The sequence below is a fragment of the Magallana gigas genome, chromosome 9 (assembly GCF_963853765.1).
Source record: "Magallana gigas chromosome 9, xbMagGiga1.1, whole genome shotgun sequence".
Taxonomy (NCBI): domain Eukaryota; kingdom Metazoa; phylum Mollusca; class Bivalvia; order Ostreida; family Ostreidae; genus Magallana; species Magallana gigas.
In genome coordinates this window covers 24550277-24563130 of record NC_088861.1, presented here as the reverse complement: position 1 = coordinate 24563130, position 12854 = coordinate 24550277, and the positions used below count along the sequence as shown (strand labels likewise).

Here is a 12854-nt window from a genome sequence, read left to right as displayed (position 1 = left end):
TAGCTAACAAAGTCCTTTTTGGATTTACAAACCTGTACCTCAAGCTCTATACTTGTCCTCAAGACCTTTATTATAATGATATTAGACACTTGGTTAGATGGAACAAATTAAACTGTAATTAAATATGTTCATTTAAATAAAGCTCAGAAAAAACACAACGCGTTGTTTGAAGCTAATTAATGACAAAGTATAATTATTATAACATGCAAAACATATTTATCAGTTAAAAAATAAAAAATCACCATTCATAAGAAGGAATTGTGACTAGTTCAACAATTAGAAAATACCATAATCCTACAACCAAAGTATATTAAGTCAATTACATAGCTATGTGTCTAGCTAGAATCATCCTGAAGTCCTAAACCAGATTCTTTGGCAAATTGTATTTGCCCCAAAAAAATGACTAAAATGTAGTTCTTTCCGCCACTAATTAAAGCTGTGCGCCCTTTTTCTGTTCCAGGTTTGATATAACCCATCTGCTTTGTCTTATTGTGTCACAATAGAACATAATATCAAGATTTAGTAATTATAGCGAGCGCTGGTGAGCGAGGCGAGCTCTAAGAACCAGTGTGCGCAGGAAAAACACAAGCTGAACCTATAGATTCATCAAACGAATTTTTTTGTCTACGTCCCATAATGCTCCCTAATGTTTTCACCCGTGGTGCAATGCCAAAAATGGCCAACATTTAACTCGTAATTTACGGTGTTTTGAGGTTTGAAGACACGTTCTGAGTACAGCACAAGCTTTGGCGAGACCCAAGAGATTTGTTACATGCTTCCATATCTTCGTATGGAGTCGAGATAAATAGATAAATAAAGAAAGACAAAAAAGGTCATAGATGACGTCTCAGTGCTCTCGTGCTATATTTCCCCGCGATAAACTAGAGGTGGATCAAACATCTGTAATGCATGTACTATATGTAGCAATTTAAGTATAGACTGCAATACCTGCCTCAGATGATGTATTTGATTTCTTTTTTTTGGTTTTGATAGAGAAATTTAATTTATACTAGCAAGAGACATTCTTTGCTGTCATATTGATCCAATTTTAGGTTAATTTTGCATGCATGTTCAGTAAATATTAGGAGGGAAGATAAAAAAAGAAGGTCATTTTGAACTAAATTTAAAATAACAAAGAAAAAAAAGAATAAACAGTTGTAAAATCTATACATATATTACATGTACATGTTGTCAAAACATTAAATAGAAAAATCAAGAATTATAAACCCACAAACGGTGACCGGGGGCACGGATTCAACGTATTTACATGTAATTATAATGCACAAATAACCAACAACAAAATATTAACCAGGAATTTTTTTTTAGATATGATATTACTATAAGTTTTATTATAATTAATGTTTGTTTTTTTTTAAACGCAAGTAATTGTTTTCCTCGTTTTAGAAACAAACTGTCCTCCAGGATATCTCGGTCGAAACTGCTCAGAGAGATGTGGCTGTCCTAACTACGGAATAGATTGTCAAAACATGTGTGGGTGCGAAGAGAAATTGTGTGATGTCGCCACTGGATGCATTTCACCAGCTGACGGTACATTTGGTTTTTTTTTAACTGTAAACCATTATTAAGATCAACAAAACTTATGTTTTTCTTAAGATTGGTGCAAAACGCTTAAAAATATACATGTATATAAGTTTTGGGATAAGTTTTCGAACAAGCATTCATAAAACACGTTTTATGAACATAGTTATAATGTAATTTATGAATAAACAGAATTACAAAAACTAAAGGTTCATAAAAAGTAGGGAAAAAGGCATTGGCTATCAATACAAAATCAGTTCTTAGTTGATAAATTTTTAGTTTTAATTGTGATTTGCGCAAAACACTTATCAAAAAGACTTGCTAATGAATTTTGGGATAAGTACATTAACGCAGCATTTATAAAACACTCTAATGAAAACAGTAATTATGAATAAAGTAAAGGTTTATTCAAATATGTAGAAAAAAGTCCTTGGTTATCAATACAAAATCAAAATTTAGTTAAACTTTTGAGTGTAGCTAATTATCGGATAATAAAAGAGGTTCATTAATTGAAATTAATTGTTTCCTCTTTTTAGAGGCAGATTCAGGATATCAGGGTTATAACTGTTTCAAGCAATGTCATTATCCTTATTACGGAAAACATTGCCATGGATTCTGCAAGTGTGAAGAAAAGTCTTGTGATATCGCCAGTGGGTGTTTTTCACCAAAGGGTACAACTTTCCTTTCTTTTTAAAGTTTAAATCCTTCATCAAAATAAAACAAGACTCCAAAAATATGATTTAATTCGTTTGACTTTACGTTTAGCGTAATTTACTCCATTTGAAAAGAAATTATACTTTGCTTTCCCTATTTTACTTAATGAAAAGTGTAACCAAAGCCATACAAAATATATTACTTTAGGAACTAAGTGAACTATTATTTTGTAACATGTCTCATAGAATGATTTGAGGTTAAAGTTGTAAAACTCGCTAATTTTTTTTTCAATGTAGCTTTTTCCTTGTAAAAAGGAAGCGGAATTTCATCTAGTTTCACCCACTCTCTATATAGTATGATTCGTTTTAAGATACTAGTTTGTGCCAGCTACCTTTTTATAAATATCCACTTTAAGTTTGTAACGTCTTTGCTATCAAGAACGTATAATTATAAATTTGATGTTGGGATTTAAGTCGCCCAAATATTTAATAAAAAATAACCAAATTCAGCAAAGTTTTTTTTTTCAAACTTTCAGTACAACATAATGTTCTGAAACAAGTGAAACAAATAATGACACTATCATACGATCATGCGAAAGCTTCAACTAACCTAAAACCTATAGAGACGTTATCGTTTTTAGAATTGAATATCATTATTTTCATTTAAGGTCAAGATGCCCACAGGTTTATAAAATCCAGGTTATCTGTGTTTTTTTCATTGATGCTTTAAAAATGTGTAACAGCTTTGTTTGTTTGGGTCGACCTGGGCTTTACCGTTTTGTTAACACAACGAACAATTTATGTTTTTAACTGTTAATTTTATGTACTACGAAGAAAATGGTAACGAATCTCGGAGTTTTGTCCATTTTTGACTTATGAGATATATCTAGAATGGCTGCAGTCTCTCCAAAAACAGCATTAAAGAAGATCTTAACCCCTCCTTTCAATTGGTGTCAAACCGAATATAGAGTATCGGGATTACTTTATTCATGTTTTTATAAAATGACAAAAAACTGTCACATTTTCTACATAAGTCCTTTAAACCTGTAAAGTACAGAAAATATTTAAAAAATTTATTGTGTTATAATAGTGGTTTAAGTACCAAAAACACACTCTGGAATTATTTACTAGATCTTGACCTTAATGGGATTGGTTTGTTTTGCTACAGCTAACAATGGCGTCATGATTCTTAAAATTGGTTATGCCTATTAGTCAAATAAAAAAAAAATTTTTAACCTATGCATAAGAAAAAAAATATAAATGATATATTCTTCAAATATTCTTCAAGAAATACTTAGTTAACTAAGAAAATCATTGTCCTCTGGGATCATTTATCTGAAGTGGAGCTATATTGCAAGAGAATGTGAGGGAATAAAACACTTATTGAATGTGTGTTGACTACACTGACAAACATGTTCAAAGTCTTATCTGGAGTAAAGCTTTTCATGAATATTTTCATGTTACTTTCATGCCTTGAAAGAGGGGGAAGAGAAACATTGTCTCCGTGTGTAGTGTTTCTCAGCAATAAATGAACATATTTGATACAAATAGTTTTAAATGTATCGCGTGTAAATTTTTAGCAATGACTTGAATCTGATATTTTGACTTGTATTTTCCAAAATTAAGAAATTTTGTATGGAAAAATTACATTTAAATTACATTTAAATAAAGCTGGTGCGCTGTTTTTTTGTTTACATCGGTTCTTTACACCAGTAAATAACCTTTTTAAAGCTGATTTGTTTATCTTTTTATATATTTTATGCATAAATAAACAGTTCCTAACGTTTGACACATTATTTTTAGGTCTAAAACTGCAATTTTCGCTTCAACATTCAAAATGTAAACAAAATCTTTGTTTACATAGCAAAGATTTTATAGCTATATAACTCACCTATAACTCAACGAATGACACTCGCATACTGGTTGCCTATTAGAAATGCTTTACTGAAGCATTGTAAACATTAAAATCTGAAAAATATTTTTTTTTTTTACCAAAATCGTGACCATGCCCCTTTAAACAAACAACAAAAATGATCTATGTATTTTACCTACAACGGGAGTTGTTGTTTAATTTTTATATTGATGGGTTTCTTTTTCAGAAGGATGGATACTTTGGCAAAGGATGCAAAAAAAGCTGCCAATATCCATCATATGGAAAAGAGTGTCAACAATTATGTGAATGTGTCGAATCTGCTTGCAATTTTTCCACCGGATGTGACACTTTCAATCGTATGCTACTAACAATACATTTATCAACATTTTTAAAGTTTAACAAAAACATAATAAGAAAAAAAACTGTAGAGTTATTTTTTTTTAAAAAATGCCAATTGTCTAAGATTTAAAATATATAGAAAGCAAAGAAAGTACACCGTGAATGTAATTTTAAAGTTACAATTGTCGTTTGTTTAGATAATGACTTGAAGTCGGAAGAATCCCATGAATCAATGGTGAAACAGATAACAGGACATACATTATTGGCGGTCATTGTTTCAGTATCTGTCCTGTCCTCTGTCTTGATGTCAGCTATCATCTCACTTGTCATCTGGCGACTAAAACGACCCAATAGAACAATCATGAGAGCGTCTTCTCCAGTACAAGAACAACAGACATCGAACAAAGCAACGACGCTGGGGGCAGCAAACACTTACTGCTTCAATGACGATGCTAGACTCAGTCATTTCTATAGTTCGCCGAAAGAGCTCTCCACCAGCCTAAATAACCCAGAATGACATTTCAGAGTGTTTCAACGGGAATGTGCCCCATGTAAAAATTCTGATGCCATTGTATGTGAATAGGCAGTAATTGTATAAACAGTAGGGAGGGTAAAAAAAAGAACATTTTACACTTTAAGTTTTTATGAGTATCAATCTTTGTATGTCTCATGATTTTCAAGAAAGAAAATTTTTTTTTATCAGTTTTCTTTATACGCTTAACCAGTTCAAGTTTTTGAACAGTTTAATATTCTGATTTGAGAAGTAAGTTTGTGAACAGAGCAGTACATTTAAGTTTCTTGACATTTCACTCCAAGTTTCATAGATTGGAAATTATACATTATGACATTATTAGAATTTGAAAAAAAATGTCAAACAATCAATAAGAAGTTTTTCTTTAGAATGGCTAAACCCTGTTATTTCACGCATATAATCATGGGGAAGAACGATAACTCTCACATCGTTAAATCAAGAACTATAATTTTCACATCTTCAATCGTAGCATACGCGAGAGTCTCTAATCTTCGGTTTCACCTGTTTCCTGAATCGAACAATAAAATTTCCCTCCCACATACCCTTAATTACGTAATCTTGCAACTGCTTTCATTGATCCAGTTATCCATATCTATTCTATTAGATAAATTATGAATAAGTACATATTGTGTATCCGTGCAGTTAAACACATGCTATCGCACAAAACATTCGATACAGTTTAAGATATGGTAACTAGATTTTATATCTAAATAAACTCGCACAAATTTCTTCCATATATTTCCATGATTTGATAATTATACAATACCATATTGTTATTTTGAACGGAGCCAAAGTATCAGCCGCTTGTTCTGATGCAGATGAAATTTTCTAGGATTAATAGATTTATAATTTTTTCTAATGTTGCTCTGATACCTTGTGGCCTAGGGTTTGAATAATGTATATACATGTTCTTTAAAATGTGCATCAAAATACATTTTTATTGGAATTACTTCACCATAATGTCTATGTTGCCTACTGCAATTTATTCAAACACTGCTTGTATTTAATACCAGGTTCCAATTATTTGTTTATTGGCTGATTAAGGTCATAATTAAGTTTGTGTATTTGAAATTTCATGGCTAATTTCGCCCCAAAGAATAAAAAATGTTATATATAAATCACAACATGGACAGGCATATCAAGTGTTTCTATTAATTCTTATAGTCAAACCAAGTTAGTTGTCGGAGACATTTATAGCTAATGTAGCAAATTGTAGGCAAGCAAAACAGAATATCTTTTAATTATCTTAAATCTAAATATTTTTAACTTAAAAAGTCAATGTTCTTTTCGGAAACTCAACGATTTCTTAGGTATTCTACATGTGTTGGGTATTTTAAAATTGCTGTAAATATGTACAAATATATAAGTACTTCCATAATTTTGGTGTTTTTATAATTGTATTTTACAACTTCATTTATTGCATTTTGCAGTTTTATAGACGTTGTAGGTACTCTGACAAGGAAATGTCATTTAATTCTCAAATGCACAATCTTCCTGTTTGTGCAGCATATTGAAATGCATTTTTACATGTACAAACGGAAATCGCTTCGTCGACTGAAGCCTGTTTGTAGCCTGTTTGAAGCTAGTCAATTTGTAAAAATGAATACCAAATGTGGTTTACGTTTTTAACTAATAAGAAAACAAAGAATATGTGTCAAGATCAAAGTTTTACTCCGTATTAGTGTTAGATATTTTTGTTATTTAATGCCTTTACTCTATCAACTTTGTATTCAAAAAAATAAAAAACTTCTGTAATCTAAAACTTGCATGTTATGTCATTCTATAAGCTAACAAAGTCCTTTTTGTATTTACAAACGTGTACCTCAAGCTCAAGACCTTTATCATAATGATATAAGACACTTGATTACATGGAACAAATTAAATTGCACTAAAATCTGTTCATTTAAATAAAGTTAAGAAAAAATTTAACGCGTTGCTTGAAGCTAATTAATGTTTTCATACATGCAAAACATATTTATCAGTTAAAAAAGAAAAAATCACAATTCATAAGAATGAACTGTGACCAGTTCAGCAATTATATAATACCATAATCCTACAACCAAAGTATATTAAGTCAATTACATAGCTGTGTGACTAGCTAGAATCATCCTGAAGTTCTAAAATCAGATACTTTGGCAAATTGTATTTACCAAAAAAAAATGACTAAGATGTAGTTCTTTCCGCCACTAATCAAAGCTGTGCGCTCTTTTTTCCAGGTTTGATATAACCCATCCGCTTTGTCTTATTGTGTCACAATAGAACATAATATCAAGATTTAGTAATTATAATAAATAGAACATTGTCGAATATCTCGAGAAACAATTGACCGAAATATCTAAGACAACCATTATTGACATTTAAATCCGATTGAAAAATCAATGATAGTAGCCTTGGCGATTAGAATGTTCCTGGCAATAATTTTGGGGTTCAACCATTGCTCTGGTTAGAAATGTTTTAGACAACCATGATTTATTAAATCAGAGTAAAAAATCAATGTTATTAGTCCGTACGATTAAAATGTCCCTGTAAATCATTTAAGGGTAAAATCAGTTATCTATTTAGAAGCCAAACAATGTCCCATCTATGCACTATCTATGGCCATTAATGTGTACGATCCAAACTTTGCCAACTAACCTGTGTAGTCGTCGTATATTCTTCATCGCTGAGTAGAGTAAGAGTTCTTCGCTGATATACAGTTGTACATAAATCGGTGAATATCACCTGTGAATAGTACTGCTGGTACATGCAAAAAATTGTCAAACTTCATAAAAAGGTACAGCCAAGATTCGTGTCAACGTTTTTGCACACTTTTAGTTGGATTAGGTCTAGCTACAAATCTAACACAGTTGGACCAACTAGCAACAGACTGGATTGTTATACCCCTGTAAAACAGTTACTATATAACTCTATACGAAAAAAAGTCCAGCATTTTGACTGTTGGACTGAAACTGTTAGATTGGAACTGTTAAAATTGACTGTTAAAAAAGACTGTTGATCGGTGACATCACGTTCCGCGAAACGTGTTATTGATTAGAAGGGGTATAACAAAACAGTTGTTGACTGTGTCTCGGGCAACAGTTGATCTGTCGGACCGGCTCGCAAACTGTTGCCCGCGGCCTTCGGCCTTGGGCAACAGTTTGCGAGCCGGTCCGACAGATCAACTGTTGCCTGAGACCCCAGTCAACAACTGTATACTATGACATTTTGAGATGCCTTAACGTTTTCTGCCTTTTACATGGGTCAAATAATCATCGGGGTTCTTCTGGGGGTGTTTTTTTAAAACAAATTTCTAGCTAGCTACATGTAGCTCTTTGAAAAGTGAAAAAAACGAACAAATGTTAGTTCTCTGTAATTAGTCATTACGGAAAAAAAGAGTATTTCTCTTTCTAATATCCTTGTGCAATAGGAAAAAAGTTAGACCGGTTTCCTTAAACAATTTATTGTTAAACCCATTGGCAGCAGGTGTGGATTTTTAATTAGACAGTTCTTAAATGTTTGAATTAAATATATTGATATACATGGCAACGTGCTGCTTTTATTGAAAAATAATTGTGTTTACAATTTTAGTATGTAAGTACATGTACGTGACAGAAGAATGTAAGGGAAAATATACATTAAAATGTAGTCTTGCAAGAACCATATGAAGTAAAAAACAGGATCTTGAATTATTGCCAAACTCTGTAATTTGAGTTTCCTACGGATATAGATTTGGGTCTGTATTCCTAAAAAAGGAAAAACGACACCATAACGTAAACAGATGGTAGCTTTTTCTACAAAATGGATACCACACATATTTTGTTGTTCTGTTCTCTTTTCATATATACTTGCTTCAAAAGGTAAGGCTGTTACATGTATTTTTGATTATGATATATACATTGATAATTTTATATCAACCCCTGAACATGTATTACATGTATATGCCCAAATATGAAGTTGTGCATTAAATTATCAATTCAGTATAAATATTTTAATTTTGCTGTTGAATCTAAAAATCATTTTCAATTCAAAAGGGGAAAGTCAAATAAAGGTAAAATAAATAACTTATAACATATCAAATGCATATCTTTATAAGTAAACAAAAAAATTAGTTTTCACAAAATACTTTTCTCCAACAACTTTTTATGATTCATAACGTCTATACATGAGCAGATGCCTTCTTTTTTACTGAACATAATTAAAAACATTTTTTTGTTTGACGTATTTGGCCTTTTGAATTCAAATTTGCATGACTACACAAGTAAAAAATTAACTAAAGATATTATTCCTGACCTCACATTAACTTTATGATTTCTATATCGTATGAGTACTTCATTATCTAATTTTTATTATTATGATTATTTAGTATCTATAAGCATATAATTAAACTCTTTGTAGCTTTTGTGGGTAAAGCCTCCCATACCATATTCTGCCCTTCACATTGTAGTAGTTGTTTGTAAATCAATATTAGTTTGTTCTAATATACAACCATTATAAACATCACCGTGTTTGTAAAAACTAGACAAAGCAAAAAAATGATAGGCTACCGATTTTGATGAATTTAATTTGAACTAAAAATTCATTCATTTGAAAAAGGACTGGTTGCTTTAAAGTAATGGAAGAAAAAAATCTTGAAAATGAAGGTAATGTTTCATTTTTTTCAATAGATAATACACTTACTCAAAGAAATTTGATAAGATATTAGATTGAAACACAACATTTTATATTCGATGAATTACGTAGTACAGTACCGATCAGACCCAACCTAACACCAGAGTAAACCCCAACTAAACCCTGGGTTTACTTTTTGGGTTTACTTGGGGTTTACTCTGGGTTAACTTTTTGAAAATTTGGGTCCACTCGTGGTTTACTTTGTGTTTACTCTGGGTTTACTTTGAATTTGCTTTTGAGGTAAAATGTATGCACTGAAGTGTGAAGCAGACTAGTATTTTATTTTACCATCCTACTGCCTGTAATTCCTACCCTTTGTATATTCCGAATACACAGTTAGCGTCTGCTTTCAGGGGTATATGTCTGACTGGGTCTATTCTCTGTGTCCACTTTGGGTTTACTCTGGGTCCACTTTACTAAACCCGAAGTAAACCCAGGTTAAATCCAGAAAGTAAACCCAGGGTTTAGTTGGGGTTTACTTTCTGTTAGGTTGAGTCTGATCGGTACTGTACATGGTTGCTTACAATTATGTATTTATATAAATTAAGAGTAATATGTAAAAGTATAACTGTATTGAATTATATTTGAAAACATTTTTTTTCTGAAAAATAAAACATATAAAATTAATTGAGACCGAGATTACTAGATAACCTTTGCTTTAACTTCTGTTGAATTTAGATTGTTTACCTGGATATCATGGCCAAAATTGTTCAGAGCAATGTCGCTATCCTAACTACGGAACATATTGTCAGGGGTTCTGTGAGTGCAAAGAGCAGTTTTGTGACATCGCCACGGGGTGTTTTTCACCAGACGGTACCTGATTGTTTTATCTAATTGAATTTAGTCCCGATTATCCAGACTGCATTGCACATTTATGGACTGTGTTAAATGTTTCGCAGTGAAGATAAAATACATAATGCTAACAATAACGATAAGAACAGTAGTTATGGAAATGACATTCATATTGCTTGTGACGTATATTATCATATTAAGTTGCGAAACATCACAATAAACTTGCTGGATCAAGTTTAACTTGTACATGCATGTATGCGTTAAAAATAATCTGTAGGAAGGACAGAAAGAACTCAAACGTGTATATCTTGAGATGATTCAATTGTATCAATGTTTGGTTTCAGTATCGAATGTTCTGAAAACAATTGTTGTTTTGGGGGGTATTTATAGAATGAAAAATATTACGAAATAAACTAATGAAACAACTCAACAGTTGGTTGCAGAAATGGGTATTTTGGTAACAGATGTGTAAACAGATGTCGATATCCAACCTACGGGAAAGACTGTCAAAAAGCGTGTCAGTGTATCGAACCAAAATGCAATTTCACCACTGGATGTGACGTTTCTACAGGTATGTAACCGCAAATTCAAACGGATAAACAAATAAACTGATTACAAAATGGATCTACCAAATATATATAAAAAAAGAAAATTAATAAAAGTTTCTTATTTAACCATAAGATGTTAACAGAGCGAGAAAAATAAAATCTGGTACTTATAATTTTAATTGTTCTGATTTTAGATATTAACCAGAGCTCTGGCTACTTATACACAACCATGACGCAACACAACGCCGAAAGAAGTTCTATGGCAGTTATTGTTGCCGTTTCTGTCTTGTCATCCATCTTTGTTTCAGCTTTTATCACGCTTGTCATCTGGCGACTAAAAAATCGAGATGTTACAAAACGGAGAACATCTCAACACATTTCACCACAACGAGAGCAACGACAAGTTTTCAAAGATACGAACAACGAGACAACAAAAAATTACTGTTCCAGTGATGATTCTAGACCTAGTCACAAATATACTTCTTCAACGGAGGTATCCACAGATCTCACGCATCCAGGCTTTGATCGTAATGTGATGCAGCGGGAAAGTATCGCAAGCACTATAATATTTGATATTAATTCATGTACGTATGAGCCTGTTTTGTACGCTTTTGAGGAAGACAAAATTGCAAAAGTTTGAAACGCTTTAAAAAAGTGTGTACATGTATCATTTGAACAACTGTTTTTCTCTGTTGATGTGCTGTAAACACAAAATGAGGCAGTTGACTGTAAAAATGAGAATGACATTCAATAAGGAATTTTTAATGTACACAGCCCCATACATCTTCCGCCTAACAATTTTTTGGTGATATAATCTAGATGGAAAAAATTAATGATAGCTGAAAACATTGTAAATATATACAACTTTATGTAAAGGTTCTCATTATATATCATTTTTGTAGAACGAACCATTCACAATTGTTAAAAGTCATTAGCCAATTCACATTTGGTGCATATTTTTTTGAGGTGCCATCTTATTGCTGGTTTTATATCTGTCGTATACAATTTTGACCACAATATTGTTGTTCTGTAGTTTAAGGGGATCAGCATGTTGATGAATTATTTAACATTTTGTTTTTGGTCTGATCCCATACTATGTTGTTTATAATTTTCTTTTTATATTTTTCTTTATGACATATTTTAACTCTCACAAGCGCTGAGTTCATTTATCAGACAGCAAAAACAGAGCTGCGGTGAGAATGTGCCGCATGAGAAAACATAAATTATTTTAATGCTATTAGATGTAATCGACACATTAATTCGTTTATGAAAAAAAAATGATTGATTTATTTCTTTTCAGTTGTAAAACACGGCCCTTGTGATTCATATAACTCTACGGGTTTTAACAAATTTATATAAATGCAGTCAAAAAGGTATCAATTCTTATATAAACATTCAAGATTTTTGTAAAAAGCAATGAGAGAGAGAGAGAGAGAGAGAGAGAGAGAGAGAGAGAGAGAGAGAGAGAGAGTCTAAAATGTAAAGAGTTTCCGCAAACTATCAACATGAGTTATAGAAAAGAAACGAATGTGATTATTCATTAGATTTATTATTCAAAGTTTGTTAAAGTGTATTTCAGATGTACTTTAAAACATAGCTAAATGCAAGTAATTTTTAGTTCCTCATGTATTTGAAAGGTACAGTATGGATCCAAAACGTACCTTCATTAACATCCTGAACATGAAAAGTTGAAATATAATATATTGTTCAACGTGTATAGTGTGTGGTAGTGCATAAGTGCATGGGTACAAACTGTATCATCCAATGTCTTATAATGTATAGTTAAGTTCACAAAATCGCCATATGTTTCTGAAATACTTTATGTCTTTTGATTGAATTTCTTTATCATTCACAGATTAATAATGAGTTTAGGAGTCTGGATCATTTGGCATTCATTAAACACTACTATTTTAGACAATAATTATCATTTC

At 31.7% G+C, this 12854-nt stretch overlaps 1 protein-coding gene across 1 annotated transcript; it reads left to right on the top strand.

Moving 5' to 3' along the window:
- The first annotated feature begins 9427 nt into the window (after positions 1 to 9427).
- On the top strand, positions 9428 to 12391 carry LOC105329731 (multiple epidermal growth factor-like domains protein 11). The gene is made up of 4 exons (XM_020067848.3): positions 9428 to 9555; positions 10262 to 10396; positions 10809 to 10946; positions 11118 to 12391. Exons 1-4 carry the CDS (start codon positions 9528 to 9530, stop codon positions 11561 to 11563), a joined length of 747 nt encoding a protein of 248 aa, XP_019923407.3. The 5' UTR covers positions 9428 to 9527; the 3' UTR covers positions 11564 to 12391.
- The last annotated feature ends 463 nt before the right edge of the window (positions 12392 to 12854 follow it).